This window comes from Meleagris gallopavo, chromosome 6 (genome assembly GCF_000146605.3).
Source record: "Meleagris gallopavo isolate NT-WF06-2002-E0010 breed Aviagen turkey brand Nicholas breeding stock chromosome 6, Turkey_5.1, whole genome shotgun sequence".
Classification (NCBI taxonomy): Eukaryota; Metazoa; Chordata; class Aves; order Galliformes; family Phasianidae; genus Meleagris; species Meleagris gallopavo.
The window spans coordinates 34,658,966-34,679,786 of record NC_015016.2 but is presented as its reverse complement, the minus strand read 5'-3'; the positions used below and the strand labels follow the sequence as shown (position 1 = coordinate 34,679,786).

Here is a 20,821-nt window from a genome sequence, read left to right as displayed (position 1 = left end):
AAAAAAAAGCCTCCTAGGAAGAGGGAAGAATGGGGAAGGGAGTGTGCTGGAGGTCATACTGTAAGTCTCATTCACACACCAGCTCACACAGAGACTAAACACTGACCACTGTCTCCTAATAGAGCAGCTTTAGACTCAGAGTTTGGAAACATTTGTGGGAATCAGTCACATGGAGAATTAAGATATGTCATGACAAAAGTTTCCCAAACGAGACACTCACCAGTGACTAGGAAACAGACCTTTTTATCCTCAATCCTTCCAACTCTGGAGATTTTAATCACCATGGCCCTGAAACAATGCAATCCGAAAACCTGACTGGCAGGGTCTTGCAAAACCACATGCAGTTTTTTTCCTCATTATATAGAAACAACTGTTTGGAAGCCAAACAAAGTCTCATATAAAACACCTCATTACTGAGTATTAAAAATTGGTTGGGTTTTATTCTTGTTTTTGTTTTTAATTAGGATCATTATTACCACTAGACCTATTAATTCAGAATTAGAACAACAGCTTTATCAACCTTAAGCAGATAATGGAATTAGCTGTTTTTCTTTCTAAAACTGGAAAATAAACTGTTCCTTACTCCTCCCTTCTGTCAGCCCATCTTCAAACAGAGCGGGACACGTGTAAGATAAAAACTTATGGTTCCACAAGTGAAACTATTGTACTGAACACAGTGTTTTGTTGATACATAATATGTATGAAGGCAGAGCTGTCAGATATTTTTACTACACCCATACTAACTGATTTCTGTAATAATAACCAAATCCTGAAATAGGAAAAGGGGAAGTAAAGGAGCCTTGCCAAGAGTACTGGCAAACTGGAATTGTGGATGGGAATGTTGTTGTGTGTGTAACACTTCTGGAGCAGTCAGTGCCACAGCAATCCCTGCCACCGGGGCACTGAGAAATGAAAAGCCTGAAGTCTATATTCTGCACTAGCCACAGAGAATCTTGAAAGAAAATTAAAGAATAACTGGACTTTGAGATTTCAATGCCAGGATTTCACTTGTCAGTCTTACTCCAAAGAAACAGCAAGTTGCTCATCAATTATTTAGACAATGACTAGGGATGGAGACTGCTTTTGCACTTATCATATAATGGATGTGACCAAGTTACAAATGACAGTTAATGAATCTAGACTGCTGCTTCATTCTCAGTCCACTGATTTATCTTTGTATAATATTTTCATGCATAAAAAAAGTCTAAATTTGTAGAATTGTGTGACAAAAAAAACCCATACCCTCAAAGTGGGCAGTTTCTGTATAATTAAAAATGAGTTATGATTTACGAAGACCTCATGTCTGCTGGAAGTAGACATTCAAGCCAATACTGTGAGCATCCATACTGTCAATCTGAGAGAATAAATTCAGATCCATAGTTACAAACTGCTCAGAGGTCTTTGTGCCAAACTCTGTTTATCCTAGTGAACTTGTTTTTTTCCTGATACCCCTCTTCATATACACCAAGTACCTACACCCAGAACTCCTGCTGAAAAAAGTGGAATGATCAGCTTCAGAAATTTTGCATCTGCCTGCCCAGAACAGTTATAGGAACAGGAACTTTGACTGTAAGCAGATTTTTAGTATTTTTTTTTAGAAGAGAAAGTAGGACATTCCTACAGTACAGCACTCTGCCCCTGCTGAACCAAAGTGACAGGTCTGTAGTAGAGTCGTGGTATGGCTGTTTTCCCACACGAACGTATATTAAAGTGACTCTTGCTGCATGCTGGCAGAATCAAGTGCAAAACCAATAGGACAACATCTTGTACTGCATGCAAATGCTGGATCCAGAAGAATAGAGAAATGAAAAGGTAACAGACTTACCCAATCTGTCGATTTGTGGAAGGTGCTTGTGTAATGACAGAACTGGACTGTGGAGATGGCATGGCTTGTTGAATCACAACACTGGTGTCATGGTTCGGCATCCTTGTATTTGTCAGCTGGTGAGATCCAGGTCCTGCCATTGCTCCTCCAACTGCGTTATGCATGGAGATATTCTGTGAAAGGGAGGAAAAAAGGAGATTACAGACAAAAATGTATATTGTTTGTGAATCCTATCAGGCAACAACTAGAAATCTGAAAGCATCGACAATATGAAAAGTTATTGACTTCTAGCAAATCCCGAATCAATACATATTTTTGTAATAAACAACTATGAAGAAATGAAAAATAATATTTACTTTTGCTGGGCAATATAAATGGAAAAATACCTGCAAGTTGACTAATCACTCTTCTGTGATTTTGACTTATGTTTTATAATGGGGACATTTAACACACATTCTTTTGACTGAATGTGATATATGTTTTGTTTGAAAATGACTTCTGTGGTGAGTGCGTGGCACTTTGATTTACTGTGTGGGTTGTTTACTGTGTACTAGGTCTGCTTAGACTGACAAGCAGATCAAGCTTTATAGTCCTGAAGTAACAAGCAGTATGTGGTATATCATGAAACAGCCATTTCTAATAGCCTACGTATATTTTGTAGAGCAATAATATTCCAAAGGTCTACAATAATAGCACTGTATTTTCAGATGTGTAACCTTTGCTTCAGGTAGCTTGGAGCTCTTCAAAAGTTCTTAGGAAAAAAAAATCACAGATAATTCATATCTACAAAGTGAACAAGCCACAGGAGAACAGAATGATACTAGGGAAGGAACACTGGAATGAAACTTGTCTTTTATTATCCCTACATACACAATACACACTGTTGCTAAACCGCAGGGTTTGACTTGGCCTGCATTTAAAAACAAACAAAAATCTCAAGCCAGAGATAACCCACAGTGCATGCATATGAAAAATACAGCAATATTAATGGCTTTTTTTTTCCTATTGGGTATCAACATGTAGACTTCTAGCAGTAAGAAGAAAAGAAACTTTCCATTGCCACCTAATGCAAGGCTGAGGATAAGGGAAAAAAAAAACAACAACACATCTCTACACTCACACTCTGCCACCAAGGCTCACTTCTTGACCACTGCAATAATCGGGATTGAAAACGAATGTTAAATTTCATTCAGAATTCCAATTTGAGACACAATGTGTTTTGGAAATATGCAAAACACAAGATAGTGATAGAAAAAGCTGGTGAAAAATGAAACTCAAATCTCTGCTCAAATGTGGGGGACAAGCAAGATAAACAATATATTGATTTCCATACCTAAACAAAAGATTGGATTTTGAACCAAAACAAGAGCAAGCCCTTTAAATGACATTCTTCATGGAAAAGGAGACAATAAATAAAGGATCTACACATGGAAGTCCATGGTTGTCATCCTCCTATCTCCCAATTCATTTTTAGATAAATAGATAGGTTGATTTATTGATGGATTGGCTGTTTGATCTTAAATAAAAAAGCAGAGGGACTGCCTACAGCTAGATTACTCACCTATCTGAGCTCTTGTTCTTGTAAATAATTTACACAATATGAATCAGGTCCAGCAGGAGAATAGCCAGTATTCACTTTGGAGCATGGATTGCAAGAGGAATTCAGACCAAGGACTTTAACTGCAGTTTTTCATAGTCCAGTAATATATTATGACCATCAGGTAGTAATAACTTCAATATATTGAATCTTTTCCAAAATAAGTTCCCCTTGACCTAGCACATTCCTATAAAAATGTCTCTTCTTCAATGGATTTGTGTTTTCTGACTGGGGGGGGAGGCGGGGGCGGAAGCCAAAACAAAATGAATCACAGCCACATCTATGTCAGGATTCAAAACTGGCAGAATTTAAAGATTTAATTTCACATTCCCAAGTTCCTAGATTCAGTGTTCCCATTTTCTTTTCCTTATTTTTACCTGTTTTGCCTATGATTTCAGAGCCCTCAAAAGAGTTACAAAGGTATAAGAACTTTTGAACACAAAGCATTATAATTGCTGGCTTACAAGCATATACTTGTGATGCTACCTCAAAAATTTAGCCAATTCCAATATACTATTTCTTCAGCAAGTAGGCTGAACTTGGGAAGAAAAAACAAAGCGAAAGCTTGTCAGTGCATTCATACGTCCATTCTTCTTAGTAATGCAAGTGCTGTTGCTGGGTAGGAACTATACTTAGTATATACAGAGTTGCCAAAGGAAAGCCTAGGTTTTCCTAACAAAATGTCAAACTTCGCATGACTCTTGCATTCACAGGAGAGGGATTTGGAAACTCAGAACAATTTACATTGGTGAGATGCTTGTAAATTTGCAAAGAAGTTCAAGCAAGTTCGTATCTAAATGACAAGGCCTACACTCTGAAAGATGGCAGGAAGATAATGCACAGCAGCTCTGACCCTAAGCCTGTCTGATTTGATCACATGGATCGCAACATACAGAATGACACTAGGTCACCAGCACATCAAACCATTGCACACGTGATGCAGATGACCTTCAAAATTCTTGAAACAGTCTTCTGCATCACATGAGTTCTGAGAGGATATGGATGTTGTAGTCCAGGCATGACTTTTGGCTCTTATAAAAGAAGGTTTACCTTCAGCAGCATTGACTGAAACAGAAACCATCAAAGTTAAACAGTTATTTGAGTAGACTGCTTCTACTTCTAAGGAGTTCTACATACTCTTCCACCAGATATCCATGAATTACCTGTCACTTTAACTGCCCTTTTCATTCTCTTCCAGCTCTTGAAATGATGGTTAAGATGAGCTCCTACAAGGTGGGGAGCTCCCATCACACCAGGAGGAACTGTCAACAGGAGTCGTGACACAGAGCTTTCCTTCTGCTTTTAACACTCCTGAGACCTGTGCATACTCAGAATATGACATTTGGAGTTTTCTCAAAGGCCTTCACAACTGTCCTAGAAGAGGTCGTATGGGCTTACTACTATTATTCATTTTATTACAAGAGGCCTGAAGTGTTCGTATAAGGAACAGGCTACTAATGACAGAAGCTGGGAATTTATTTCCTCTAGGACTAAGCTTCATACCACACCAAAGTTCCCAGCCACTCCCGCTGTAGCAGAAACTAGGATTATGACACTAAAGAACTTTTATAGAAATGCTCCCTTTGCCAGTGTGTCTATGCTATGCTCTCCAGCAGTATTTAACATTCAAGTTAAAATAAATAATGTGAAAAAAAAAAAAAGATATCCACAAACTGCTTAGATGTATTCATTCTCAACCTTTCCAACTGCAAGAGGAAAAGAAATAGATCATCATCAGCTTAACTTCTCACCACTTTGAGAGTATTTCTCCTTTTAGCTTCAATCAAGAGAACATTTAAGCATTTTTCTCCCACATGCAACCATTTAACTTTGGATAGGCAATGCTTTTTTTTTTTTTTTTTTTAAGGTATAAAAACTTCTTAAAGTCATGCTTCCATGTGCTCACGGAGAGAATTACACATCACTCCGCAAGAACACACGCCCTGTTGGCAAGCACAGCAGACAAATGATGGCTCTGTAGACACAGGCAAAATACACCCCATGGCTCTGGCCAGTCACCATTTCTGCTGAACCCCGTCTCTTCCAGAGAAACATCCACCCATTTTACAGCATCACCCCCATCTCCTGAAGGCACGGGATTAACAAAATGGATCAACCTGTTACTATCCATTGGAATATTCTGAGTTTCAGACTGTTTGTTGTGCTTTTAAACTACCAGAGCTAGTTTCTGAAGCTACCTTATATTCTCCTATGATTCTTTCTTAATGAAGTTTAATGAAAGTTATAAATACCACTTTGATACAAACTGATAAGTCATTCATGTTTGTTTTAAGAGTTCTCAGATCAATAGATCTGTGACCTAAAAACAATAATACATAAAGCCCATTTTCCAGACTATTATAAAAATTCTTAAGTCAGAAGGTATTTGCTGCAGAAAGAAAAAGAGAAATAATCCAATTGATCTAAATAAAGACAAAAGCATCTTTTTGCTCTTTTTTTGAAAAAAATCATTTACCTCTGCTTTCCCAAACAGCAACTTTAAATATTATTCAAATTATTCAAGAGAAATAGAATCAAATTTATGAGCTAGTAATAAAGAAAATAATAGGCTGAATATGGGAAATAACAGCTCGTTTCAAAATTACTTTAATCATATAGAGACTCTTGTCAAGATTAATGATCCTTTATGAATTCTATCCTGACAAAAGAGAAAGATCATCCCAAAAAAAACGTTACCAAATCTTCCCAGAAACAGCACCAAAGAATTTTCTCACTATTCAAATCAATATGAATGGAAAACATCCTCACACCAGTTCATCACAACTATTTAACTATTTAATTTGCTACTAACACGCAGTATCCCAATCATCCCAAGTATAAAACTAAGCACATTGCCCACATAACACCAATAGAGGTGTCCCAGAGGATCTGGGAGAAAAAAAAAAAAAAAAACAAGGTTAAAAAAAATTCAGGTTGCTAAAGCAGTTGAAGTATTATAGAGAGGGGGAAAAAATGTATTACAAAGATGTAAATATAAAAAAAGAAGGATCACTGTGCAAGAGATGAGTGAGAGGAAGCTTGCTGGAGAATGAAATGCAATACTTATTCTTTTTTTAAACTGTAACATCTGTATGACTTGAAGGAGAAAAAGCACGAAGACAGGGAAAGGACACAGAAAAGAACTATTGGAAAATGCTGTGTAATAACACTAAGCACAGAGACAAAGCACTAAGAAGATCTTATCGCAGACTACTAAAATCCATTTAACTTCCCCACTTAGTGAGAGGCATGAAGTCACTGAATGAGGGTGACACATGCCAAAGGATCTACTTCTCAAAACACTTCAAAGGCAGGCAAATACTCACGCAGCAGCTACCTGATAGAAATGGCATATTTAAAACAAACAAACAAAAATAAAGCAGGCATGACATGCAGAAGAACTCTTCTCCGCCCCCAGGTCTCTTTTGGCTGCTGCTTCCCCCCACACTGAACACAGCTCGCTGCCCCTCAGTGCAGGGACGCAGAGGGCAGGAGCACTGAGAGTAACCCCGAGCACTGCTCAGTCAAATGTTATCAGGCTGATCTCCTTAGGGGTAAAAAATTTAAAGAAAAATTAAACTCTTTACTCAAAAATGACAAGTAATGACAGGCAGATGGGGAAAAAAGGGAAACATTGCTCTCCCTGAAATCACAAAGCTTTGAATCTGTACTTATCAGTCTCTGCCGCTGGATTCCAATTTTTTGGATCAGAGACCTCTGTCAACCCTCTGAATTTCTCACAGACCACTCTATACTCTTATCATAAATTGTGTAATTAAGGCAAGATGACTCCACAGAGCAGCTGCAGATGACTTACCACAGCTTTGCGACCACCAGCAGTTCACAGGCCAGAGTTTAAACGCTGCCCACATACTGCTTTAGAGCACCGTGGCTAGAATTTCCTGACAACAAAGATAACATTTCTAAAGGCATCTATGGACTCAGGCAGCCCAAGTCCTTTTTTAAAAATGGTCTTTGGTATTTTGAAGCATTAGTAGATAATTTTGTAAAATTTTATCCTAAATATCTACACTCAAAAACGCAGGGAAACTTTTTTCTTTTGAGTTATTCTCTAATCCAGACATGATGGTTGCTACTAAAGAGGCACAAAAACAAACAAGCAAAAACCTTTATAAGCAACCGTTTCACTCTTTTTATCCTATTTTCTTGTAATAGCTGTTACGTTATCAGCAAGGCGTTCTGAGATACACTAAGTGATTCAAATGCTATCTCAGCCCATTAATCCCCAGCAAACTACGCAGTGCTGCTGAGAAGCACGGCACAAGATGCAGGACAGGCTATGAAGTGCTAAGCCAAGCCATCTCAAGGCTGCGGCAGTCATCACCATGCCTTGAAGTCCACAGGGCCCGTGTAAGCACTACACCTTAAGACCATTGCCTCGCGAGTGACAGCCCTGCACAAAGTTAATGCAATGCAGCTGATCTCTGATGTGCCTTTCCACTTTGCCTCTGCCCCTCAGTACCTGAAGCGCACAGTCACCTCCTCTGCTCTCTTCCTTCCACCTTCTGAGGAAAATGCATATGAACTTCTTGCAGGGTCTTGTTAAGCCTCCCTGCCTGTCCACCACTTTGACTGCCAATTTAAACAAACGCTCTGAGTCCTCTGATATTATGAACAAAATGCAGGGGCTCTAGAATTTTTGGTCTTTTATCTTAATTTTTGTGACATGATCTAATTACAGACATTCAGTGGTGCCCTCTAATTACCAGAAGAAATGAATACTGAAAGATGACCCTTGTCTTCCAGGATTCCCTCCCCTCTTCCCCCACTATCCTCCTCATGCCCTCTTCATCATGACTGTTTCAGGCTGTGTTTTTGACACACCAGGCCTTCTTTACACACACAGCAAGCAATATGTGGTGTGTACCAGATGTATCCATGATAAACTATTCAGAGGAAAGAAAAAAAATGTGATATAAAGGAAATGCAATGAACATATTTTAAGGGAGAAGGAAATTTTGGAAGACTGGTGTCACCAGAGTTTGAAAGAAAATAGATTCTCTGTGGGAAAAGATGACATCAGATTGCATGCTTATGTCTTGAAGTTTCCTACAAATATCTTGCATTTTCCTCAGGGTTGCTCGTTTCAGATACAATTACTTGCCCAAGATAGCAATTTAAGCATTATAGCACAAAGAGCTGCTTCTGTTCAAATAAACGTAGTAACACTAAGTGCCTATAGCCTCATTTGGGTCACTTGAGGCTTTTTGCACTGCTAACAATACAGCCCATCCTGCTAACTGGAAGGTTGCAAAGTAGGTGAATCACAACTGTCTGCTTAGCCCCATGTAGTTTCCGTCATACTTTATGCAAAAGCCATAAACTGACTATTTTGTTTCTTCCAGGTTGCCTATTGTGACTTTTATAAACAGGAACTTGGCAGCATGCCAGTGGTGCAAACTGATTTCCTTTTCTAAATACAATTTTAAAAAACAAATAAACAAAGTTATGCCTGCTAATGAAACATTATATGCCATGCTGGAGCTAGTTTTCTCAAACATACTCTCTAGAGCAGACGGAACACCAAGAAATACAGAACAGCAAACCTTTTCATAAAAAGTATGTTTAGAAGCAAATACATTCTCCACAGAACTTTGTCTTAGGAAAAATTGGCTTATATCTGTAATGTTATCTTGGGGACCCAATTACGGTCCCATTAGATTGCTGTAAACAAGTGAGCTTGCCATGAATTCAAATGGAGAAGGACTAGTAAGAAACTTTGAAAGTAAGAGAGATTTGCTAGTACACTTACGAGGTGCAATTCCTAGAGGCCTCAACTGAAATTAAGGCCTAATTGTGTGGAAATCTGTATGGACATATTGGTGGGCTATACTTGGACACAAGCCTTAGAGTCCGGAGAAAGAGCAAAGAAAGAGAAATGAGGAAAAAGCGATATGTGCAGCCAAAACTCAGGAGTCAATGGAAGGGCTCTTTCTCCCAGTCAAATGTTTTATCCACTACTTTACACAATTTTTCTATATCTAATACTTGACCATGGATTCAGAAAAGAAGGAAATTGTTTTGGTGGTGGTGGTGTTTTGTGGTTTGTTTGTTTGTTTTTAAGGAAAAACAAAAGTCAGTAACAGTATTATAATTCAGATTTATCATTTAATTTTTGTAAATTGGAGACAATGCACATATAAAATAGGTACTCAAAGAACTTTCTCAAAGTAGGTGCATGTCAAGTTTTGAAGGAGAGGCAATTAGACACCCAAAAGCAGCTGCCAGATTTGGAGGCCAGTCAGAGGGTAGTTGAAACCTGGCTTTCCTTTATTGTAAGGAGTTTTGTTTTTATCCATCATGAAACAGAAAGCTGAGGGGGAGGGCGGCAGTCCTCCAGCAACTGCTTTAAACAAGCCTTTGATAACACTAACTGAATGCGCTAGGCTTTTCAACATTATGCAAACCATTTATAATCTGTTAATAGCAAATTCCCAGAGACAGCACTTTGGCATTTAAATTTGTTATATTTTATTTAAAGCTTCTTTGAAATTCTCATCATTGATTTCACTGGCATAAATTATTGGCATCATGCATGAGTTACAGCAGTGGCTGCTTGACTGCATTCAATAACTAGAACATTTTTTTTAGATAGAGCGCTTGGTAAAGGAGAGCAAGGATGGTAGCAACAAAACAGCCAGTGATTTTCCATTCAGGCAGTTTCAAGCAGAAAACTAGCAGGCTTAACTTTTTTGCTAAGAAGTCAAGTGGAAATGCTGCTACCTTGGTAATAAAATACACGTCCAAAATATTCTTTTAACTCACATCCGCTGCAACAGTTATGTTGGGCCTGGCTGGCTAGTTCTACATAGAGACTAACACAAACTACGAGGAAAGGCCCAGGAATCAAGGTCAATGGTGGTATCAAAAAACATCCAGACAGAGCATCTGCTTCATAAAATGTGTCACAGGTCCTACCAGTGGTTTGAGTTGGCAAATGAACTGGTAGGAAGCAAATAGTTTTGATCAGTGCAAATTATACAAGAAACACCAAAGCATCAAGCCAAGTTAACCAAGTTAATGCATCAAACCTTCTGGGAGTTAAAGGCAAGCATGCATTTTGTGGCATCCACAACTACTTCAATCAACTTTAGGCTGACATTTCAGGAGATGAGAACCAGCGCAGTCTAGATCTTGGCCTGAAAGATTTAGAGAATCAGGCTCATTATTTGGAAGCAGTTCAGGCAGTTACCTTCTGTAGCTGCAGACAGACATGATAAACAACCAACAAGAGCAGAAGAGCAAGAAACTAACAAGGATCCTGGAAACAGCAGGGTTTACTGTCCACAAAGGTGTGCAACTTTGGTCTGAAAGTTACAGCTTGCAGGGATTGTTGAAAGAGGAGTTACAGCAAGTAAACTTGGTGACCAAGGTGGTGTGCAGCTGGAAATCTTCTCAGGCCAAGAGAAAGAGATCAGAAATGCAACTCTTCGGGCTCCAAAGGTGCTCTGCAGGTCAGGTACACTGGGAACCGCAGAGCCATCTTTCTCATTCTACAAGAATTTCTGCATAACTTCAAATTACTTCATATTCCTCTGCCTTACATCTAAAACCAGATGAGTATCTTCACCTAGAGAGTGCTTGGAAGTGACAAGTGAATAGTTTTTAGAGACCACACAGTATTCCTAGAAAGGCAAAATAATAGAGCAGCTGCAGAATGGAAGGGATTTTGAGGAGGAAAGAAACAAGTACACACAGCTCCCCAAAATTCAGAGCAGAATGCATTTGAATTCCAACATCACAGAAATGATAAGATCATAACCCAGACACCAATACCTAAGCAAAACAGCAAAAATAAACAACAGTTCTTTGGTGATTAGAAACAGGAAAACGGAGAATGACATTTAAAAAATGTTGCATGCTTAAATCCAGATAGCATTGCAAGATCTATTCTATAGAGGAGAGATCATCTGCAGAAAATTGTGTCCAATTTAAGTAATTCTGGTTCTACTTCCAAATCTGGGCACTAAAAATCACAAGTCCTCTAGACTAAAAAAAATCTTACTGAGATTACATGGTGGTGGTAGTGGAGGGAGAGAAACCTCAAAGTAGGACACATTTTGCTTAGCTTCTCTTCTGACTGGAGTAAACAGAGAAAACAAACAAGCAGCACTATATTTGATAATGCTACCAGACAATCATCCAGTTGTACACGCTTCCAGTCACATTAATTAAATGCAGTGTGGAGCCATCCTGGGGAAATTATGTAATTACAATTAACTTCAGAGAATCACACACTTCTGAAATGCTTTGGTGAGGCTTCATTCTACCTGAGGAGCCAGAATGCTCATCTTCCTTTCCTTTCCTATGTAATTGGCCCACTTGTAATGATGCAGTCCAGCTGGACAGACAGCATTGTGCAAGGAGGGAAAACTTACTTTAAACGATGGAAAGCAGGAGTTTCAGCTGAGCCATGAAAGAAATGGGGCAAGAATTCATCCTTGAAGAGCAAGTAGTGCACACACATAGAAACATTATTTTTCCTGAACGCTTTTCTCCACACAATGGCTTTTGCCTATAAAGAGAATGTCAGTGGTACGTCTACAACTGAAGCTACTCAAGAGCTGAAAGTTGAAGGACAGAGGGAATAAGAAGCACCAAAATCTCATTCTTACAAGTGGCTAGATAAGAATGTGCTGGCATTAAAGAACATCTTACCCTAGAACACAGTAACAAGCCTACTCATTGTAAACCCACTTAACCAAAGTAAGATTAGAAGTTATCACTACACGGGGCACAAAGCATAACTGCTGTGGAGTCTAGGAATTGCTGCTAGATTTTTCTTCACCATCAGAAGACCACAGAAAGGACTATTCTCTGGAAATCCATTTGGTTCCATTGTCTGAGCATAAGGAAGTAGGTTTTCTAGTAAGACAGCACTCTGAAGGTGATACTGTGCATGTTTTAGACTGTCTATCAGCTCTCTAGGAAAATTGGTACAAAGCCTCATCACAGACAGTATTTTAAAAACTTAACCTGAACATTGCATGTAAATATAATAGCCTTCAGCATTCCCAGCAATAAGCATACAGAAAAAGGTAACGCAACCCCTATGTGATACTGCAAGAGTCATTTCCCAAATATCTTACAACTGAATACTTAAATTCTTCTCAAATACTTGGCACAAATTATCAGATTCAAGATCAAAAAGCTTAAAAGTCAATTCTACCTGTGACTCAGCACAAGGTCTCCTCTAAAAAGGGGCACCAACTCATGTTTCTGACATGCAATTGTGAAAGTGATTGCAAAGCTGAAACACGTGAGGTTGGATTACTCGAATTGGCCCAGAATTCTACACAGTTTCATGCTTTCAAAAAATACCAACAAAAAAGTCAGTAAGTTTATCCATATTTAAGAATTATGTCTCACACAATAAGCCCAGAAACTTTAACCCTCCCAGTAAGATTTATTAAGTATTGTCAGCGATGCGTAAGTTAATCATTCAAAGAAAACCTATTCATTACAGAGAGAAATAAGAGAGACGTAAACTCAAAGTTCAAAGTTAAAAAAATGAATAAAAAATTGTGTGATAGTAGAGAATATTGTTCTTCTAGAATATTTGCTTTAAGGCAGAAATATGATAGTCTGAATTCTAATAAGATATTATTAGAATCTGTGATGTAGGGAATCCAAAATGATTATTCTTCCTTCAAAAAGGACAGACAACACACTACCCTACAATACTTGGTATGTTTCTTCTTGCAGTAAACATTACTAATGCTCTTAGAGAGGGGCTGACCTTGCCAACCAATTACATTATGCTAATTTGTCTGTTACTATAACTCCTACAGAGGCATTCACAGCTCAAAGCAGGACAGAGATTTATATTGTCTCTTCCAAGCTGCAGACTACAAACATTAATCTCTCTTTCTCCTTCCAGTTACAACTCTACATGGCAATATCTACAAGCAGCACCACTGCACATTCAAAGCAACAGTTCCCACCAGCTTTATTCAACTTAAAAGACAGTCATGGCCATATCTTGCTCTTTTAATAACTGTCACTCTATCTAAGAAAGCATATGCTTGGTAACAGCTGTTTTCCTATGAAAACATATGGTTTCTCATATGCTTTTGAAAACACCACAGGAATGGATTCGCTTGCTAGACACTAGTGCCATGTCACTACATCAAGCAACAAAATCATTGAAAGGAACTGCAATATGTTTTCTAAGTTATATCCATGTATTACAAAAATAAGTATTGTTTTCAAAGCAACAAAAAGATCATTCAGCTGAAAACATTCAACATAAAAATAAGGCTCATAATTTAGGAGTTTTGTGCACTACAGTATTATTTAAAGATGGAATCACAACATCGGTCTTCTAGAGGCAGGCAGCAAATACCATACTTCACACAAATACTTTATAGTCCGTATTGCATCACGAGAAAGACTCATGAGATCTGGTTCTTTTAACTGCTGGCAAGATCAGAAGTTTTCCCAACATGTTTCGATTTGACTTGATAAACATATTATTGAAAACAATTGTGTCACAGCAATTTAATAAACTATTGTCCATCAAGTAAACCATAGTAATTGACCCTTACATGCTTTTCTCCCTGTGTATTGATGGTTTAAGCAAACACATTCTCCTTCATATTTATGGCAAGCTAAGACTATTTGCAGTACCAGTTGCACTTCAAAGAAAAAAAAGAAGCTAACTTTTTGGGCTATTTTATCCCAGATGTGCACAGTCTTAGGCCAGACTAAACTGAAAGATATATTTTAGTAAATAAAAGTTGCAGTTGTGGTTTTAAAGCTCATTTTAACAGTAACTACATAGAAACTTACATGCAAAAACAAAAAAAATTGAAAGTGTTAAAAAAAAAAATTACAGTGAAATTGCAGCTCAACAGGAGAGCAGAAAAGCCTCCAAACATATCTTCTGAGAAGTTCTTACAGAAATTTCCTTCTGGCCCCCAAAATAACCTCAGTAAGGTGACTGCAGAAAAGAAAGAAAAATAATTTCTTTCAATTCAGTTTATTTTCTAAGATCCGTATCATCATGAAAATCACCCAAACTGTTCTCTAAGAGTTCCTGAACATACTAGTATCTTTAGGTTGCATTAGAATGCCTCTCATATAACTTGAAAAACTTTACACCTGTATCTTTATGGCAGTTAAATACAAGGTAAGCACAAAAAAGCCCCCCCCCACCACACTCAAGTGTTACTGTTTTACCATTAACAGTAATTGGACATATATAGAAGTGCATAGAAATCTGTATTACTGACTGTACAATTTCCAATAGCTCACACTGCACTACAGCTTGTCTTTAATGCCCTCCCCATATTCTGATAAGTACTTTTAAGAAGGTGCTTAAGCACATGGTACACAGAGGTCAGGAAAGCCAATGAAGAGCAAGAACTAGTGAAACTACTCGGTCAGAGTGAAGTATGGCCCTCAGACATCTGGGCCACTCCCCCCATTGGTTATAATTCCCTCTGCACAGTCCGTATATGGCAGCGTTTGCTTGTTGGGCCCATATGTCACTATATTTAGCATTATCATATTGTGTATCTGCCATTAAGCCCATACTGTCCTTTGGTTCTTCATCTTCCTTCTAAAAGAAGACAACAACCAAAGACTTCCCAAGTTGCCTGGATGTAAGGGACGTAAGAAAAGAATCTGATTACTTGTGCAACTGTTCTTACCAGGGGGTATTTAGTGCAAAGCAACAAACATAAAAGGCCCTTAGGACTGTGTACAGAAGTGATCTAAGTCAAGGGAGGGAATGAAAAGATACCCACAGAGATGTTTCACAGTTAGAGAACCTATGCTTGTGAGCATAGAGACTGCAAGAAAATTATGAAACCACCTGAAAATACCAACTTCTTAATACACACAAAGTGCTCAGTGCTCTCCATTCCAGAAGATAACTGAGAGCATCTTTTGTCTAAGATCACTTTTTCAAGCTTATATGAGCAGTAAGGTTAGAAAGGAAAGTCTGCATCATGGAGTCAAACCATTCATATGTGACACAAGTCATATCTGCAGTTTGTGAGAAAAGGATTCAACACAAGAGTACCACAGAATCAGATTTCCTTCTTCTGAAAGAGAAGAAATAAAAAATATTTTTAAAAAAAATAAGTTATAGCCTGCCATTCAGGATTTCCATATTCTGTCAACAACAACAGTAAACTAACCATCCCTGTTTGACTTAAACTTGTTATCCACACTCTAGGTCATCATTAGGAAATAAAAGGAGGATGAGTTGATTTATAAATGTACACCTCATCTTTCCCAACATATTGACTAGTTTTGTGTGGTAATAGGTATTTTTGTGAGGCATAGCAATATGAAAAAACTTAAGTGTGTATACAACAAAAGTTATCATTCAGGACATAACACAAAAAATTAATGTATATACAGAAAAATATTGTTCACCTACATTTCTTTTCAGAATCAGAACATTAGATCTTCCATCAAACCACTTAATTTTCTGGTAATGACCAACACGTGATATATTTCTGATGTCTACAAAATTTAATTTTCTACTCATTTTCCAGATGGTGAACAAAGGGAAACTGCTCTTGTTGCATAATTAACATAGCTTATACTCCTACCACGAGTGCATACTACCACAAGTAGTATGGATATATGCACAAGGCTATATCCATACTATTCTTATGAAAAAGTCTCATCTATGACCTTTCTATGGATGCAGGGATGGATCACACTATGTAGACTCTACCAGGTTCAGCAAAACTCACTCCATGCTAAAAGTGACTTAGCACTGATTACATTATGTACATATACCTTCTGTATTAAACCACATCTTTAAAATACATAGTAAAAGGAGAGTATGGTGTAAAAACAATTTGCTGCTGAGGCTTTCCAATCAGTTCAGTGAGTCCACATGAGAAAAATGTGGTCCCTTCATGAAGTTTTTAAAATTCTCTATTACAAGTAAAACTTTTAATTATCTTTGAATTAACTGTAAGTGGTGGAAGCCTCTCTGCTTGATAGCAGAGAAAGGGAGCATTTAAAATTACTAGAGTATTACATTGCTTTACGCAGCAAAAGGGGATGAGGGTGTCTAGCTGGAGCTGCTCATTGAAATTGAACAGATGGGGATCTGATCCAAACAGTATCTGTACAGGCAGCACTTCAACTTCCTTAGTTTCTAGGCTCTTTTACACTGTATCAATAGTCTTTAAATGCATCAACTTCAGAACAAGCAGAGATTCTTTTTTTTTTTTTGTAAAACAAAAACCAAAACAAAACATGCTGTAGTATTAGGTAATTCAATCTTGTTGGCAATGTAATAGTTATGTATAATCCCCTGCATTATAAAAGTAATTGCCATAATCATAACCTACATTCAATTATTTTTCTACAGTGCAGCTGCAGCAGTTTCCCACTCCCAACCTGCCATCCTATCACTGAGGAGACAAAAAGGGGCAGAAAGCAGAGCTCACAAAACACTGCTACAGTCCATCCCTCTCCCTTTCCTAATAGCAAGTGACTCCCCATCCCAGTTAATAAAGAGCTCCTTGTCCCTCCATTATGGAGTGTAATCTTTAAAAGATTACATTCTCATTTGGGAACGAGCCAAGAGCCAGTGGGAAATTCTCTAGTAAATTGGATAGGGAGACAACAATATGAAGGGCAGCTGGATGAGAGTACATTTTTTTCAGGGCATTCCTGTTCCTCTGGTATTGTTAGAAGTCCCGCAGCCTTGGTTCTTTTCACTGCTGTGTTGTCACGATAATGCTATTCAAAAAGGGGATACGGATTAACTGTTTTGAAGATGGAATGTGAGGAAGTGAATATTGAAAAGCAATGAGAAAAGAGAAGGAAAGCCCAATTATATTTTTTGAGTCTTACCATCTTATATAAATACAAGGGAAGTGCACTCTGTTGTGAAACACTGTACTAAGTGACTCAACTACAATAGTAAAATGTTTGGTCTTGTTTATATTCAGACTGCCATCAGGAAGCCAGTTTGAGCCCTCCATCGCTAGCAGTATACTAAGAAGCACTTCGAAACATTTCCCTCATTTCCCTTGCCTTCATATTCCCACAGATGCATCTGCTTTATGGAACCTGCTTTCCATCTCACACTACCTGCGATCCTGGACGGAGAAAATAAACCAAAACAACATTGGGCAGGCATCCTTATTTCATTTGCATACAGAAGGATGCCAGTGAATGAAAACGTCAGTGGGATGTTAATTTTATCGTTCTTTAAAACTATTTTCTGAGGAAATAACAAAAATTTATGTATGCAGAAGACTGGATATGTGCTTTACATTAATTTAGTCAATAATAATGCATATCTACTACTACCTCTGTACCGTTTTGCTAGAAAACAAAATCTCAAGAAAAGAAAGTGGAAAGAAATTTATTTTTTAATGGAACAGGTTAATGAGCATTTCACTAGAGAAATAAGTTTTTAATTACAACATGAAATTACAATTAATTATGTTTCATGAATGGAAAAAAATTATTAGAAGGGATTTTAGAAAAGAAAGTTGTAACGGAAGAACAGTTGAAAGATTATTTTTATTCTTAGACAATCATCAACTAAACTGCAACTTTCTTCACCTACAGAGCTCAAGTAACAATAACTACCTATATTTTATGCAGGGCAGTAACAAAGATGCGTTAAAACAGAAGATTGGCTGCAATTTGCGAAGTCCTGATTCAGCAAACTATCTCTATTCAACAAGCCCCTACACACACATGCTTGAAGTTAGCCACATGTTTAAGAACTATTTAAGTAGATGGTCTTTGGCCTCATTTCAGAAAAGCATTTTTATACACATTTAACTAGCTGGGATGGATGAAGCAAAGAAAAGGCACTGGGAAAGGGAAAGTGTACCTGAAAAAGACTCAGGCCAAACAATAATCCACACAATAAGAACTTATGCGCAAAGGCGTAATACACTTAATGGGTTTCCTAGTTTTCCTGAAATGTCTATATTAGCATTCACATCTGCATGAGTTTACTGTATTGGAACTAAAAAATAGTATTAATGGGAACTATGGTAACTACTTGTCATTAGAGAAACAAGCCTTACATAGATATTATATGCCATGGGATATGAAGACCTCAGATATAAGAATATGAGGAAAATCAAATACATTTCAAAACAACTGAAATCAGAAACAAGAATATCCCTTCTCTCTCTTTTTCAGAAAAATATTCTAATTCTTATCAGCTGAACATCTCCATCTCTGCTCTTGTCAAGGGATGCAGCTCTACATTCAACATTAAGAGGAGAAACTGACTCAGTCTCCACGAGGCATAATTTCATCACCAAATCATCCACCTGCAGTGCCCAGCAGGCTTTGGGCTGCTCTGTATATCTGGCTGTTGAGAGAGGAATTGCTGACACCCAATTTACTGGACAACAGCTTTTCAGATCAGGACATTAAAAAAAAAAATTGTGCAGCCCTTCAGCAAAGTCAGCAATCTGATCATGCTCCACTCCATGAACAAGGCCTACTTGGAAACGAACTATAAGAAAGCAGCAGCTGTGAAATATGGCGAAACTGTGCCAGTGCTGGTGAGTAGGAAACAGGTGAAAACCAGTATCACAGAGAAGCCCAAAGCATCTATGATTCTATGATCTTCCAATTTCTTATTTTGATGGATACTTCTCAGCTCTCCATCTAAGTGATGTTGCTGTTTCTCTTCTTCACTGTGAATGCTCCCCTCCATTTTCCTAACCAGGTCCTGGCTTCAGGTCAGGAATAAGTCTTTTATATAAGTATTGGCGATTAGTACTTCTTTTCACACCTTTCCCCCCTTCAGCAACCCATGCTTTCCTGTCTCCTCTCTCCCATACAGTGTTAGGACATGAGGGATAACTCCAAAATCAGACTCTACCATCAATAGGAATGACAGGCAATATATTTTATTTTCCTCATTGCTAGAAAAAATAAGGTCTGAGACAAAGAAAAAAAAATACTGCTGATAAAGACATAAAATGAGCAGATGGGGCAGCTTTCTTCCAGGTGCCATTGCCATACCACTTCTCAGTGAGAAGTGGTGAAGCCAAAAGATACCCAGCTGCCTTTTTGTCCCAACAGCAAGCACAGAGAACAAAACAAAAAATAAAGAGAAACCTCTCCTCAAAGGAGGGAAGAAAAGGAGAAAAAAATCTCAATATAAGAGGGCAAGCCACACTGCACACACACATATTTACTTTAACGTCTGTGGAGAAGGAGCCGAGTGACCTAATCAGCTAATGACTGTAGGACACTTTTAGCCAACTGAAAGGTGCTGTGGCAGGGAAGTCAAGAACCTCCATCATTATATGCATTACACTTGGTGCCTATATGGCTCAGAGCCTGCCTTAGTCCCTTGATATGTGTCTTTTATGTTGGTGGTGAACTATTTTTGTGTTTGTTCAGGGTTTTGGTTTTTTTTTTATTGTACTTCCTTTTGCAGTTGTCTCTTCAGGTTAGAAATTCCCTTTCTAAGTAAGAAGCAAGTAGTGTAGAGCCTGTGTGTCTTTCATCGGTGAACAGCATCGCAGGTTTTTACCAACCTTCCCTCTCACCCATCTCTCAGGCTTTCTAGGAGGAGAGAGAGGAAAACATGCTTGCATGCAGAATACGATTTGTTTTGTGACTGTAACTTGGGCATTTCCACCTGAACTACAGCTTCTTTCAGTTGATATCAGAACAGACCTCCTTTAGAAAATGATGCACAGCAGAAAAGACCAACTGTTGTTTGTTGTTGGAGAAAAGGGTCAAAACAAAATCTATTTTGCCATAGTGGGAGGAGCGATTAAAAAGCCACAACAAACGAAAAGAGAGAATACAAAGCTTACAGGACAAGGTAACAGGTTTCCTTAAAATTTTCCTTAAAATTGTACATCTTTTACTGAGACTCAGAAAATGAATAAACATTTTTTTAAAAGTTTCCAAATAACTTCTGGCAGAAAATCAAGAGGGGCTGTAGTCATTTTCCAGAATTCCAAAGAAAGGGGAAAAAAAAAAAAGAACTTCTCCAGAAGCACAACAATTTTTCTATCCCCACTGAGCATATTTTTCCCTAAGATGATTTCACTTAATAACAGTATGCTGCAAACAATCATTAGGCAGGAAAAAGAGGGTCAGGACAGGGATAACAAAGATGAAAAAGAAAACTGCTGAGAGTTCACCTCTGGTATTTATTTTGAGGCACCCTTAGGATTCAAGTGGGACTACACTCATTGTATTCAAAGATTTAGTTCTTTTAAAAACAAACAAAACTGGCAAGGGCCATCAACCAGAAAAAGTTCTTCTCATAATCATAAAATAAGGTCAGTTCTTGTTTATTCTTTTATTTGATAATCTCAAATTCTCTATTGATTTTTAATTTATTTTTTTTTTTACTGGTGAAATTAAACTTTAATGCTAATTTTCTGCAGGGACAGCTT

At 37.9% G+C, this 20,821-nt stretch overlaps 1 protein-coding gene across 1 annotated transcript in view; it reads right to left on the bottom strand.

Annotated features, from left to right (window-relative positions):
- Positions 1–41: 41 nt before the first annotated feature.
- The window catches only part of LOC104911522 (cyclic AMP-responsive element-binding protein 5-like), a 50,586-nt gene continuing 29,806 nt past the window's right edge, over positions 42–20,821 (bottom strand). Inside the window, exons 5-6 of the mRNA XM_031553939.1 lie at positions 1,826–1,998; positions 42–288 (exon numbers count right to left, since the gene is read on the bottom strand). Of these exons, the coding sequence (XP_031409799.1) occupies positions 162–288; positions 1,826–1,998 (300 nt within the window). The 3' untranslated portion in view covers positions 42–161. The remainder of the gene's footprint in view (positions 289–1,825; positions 1,999–20,821) is intronic.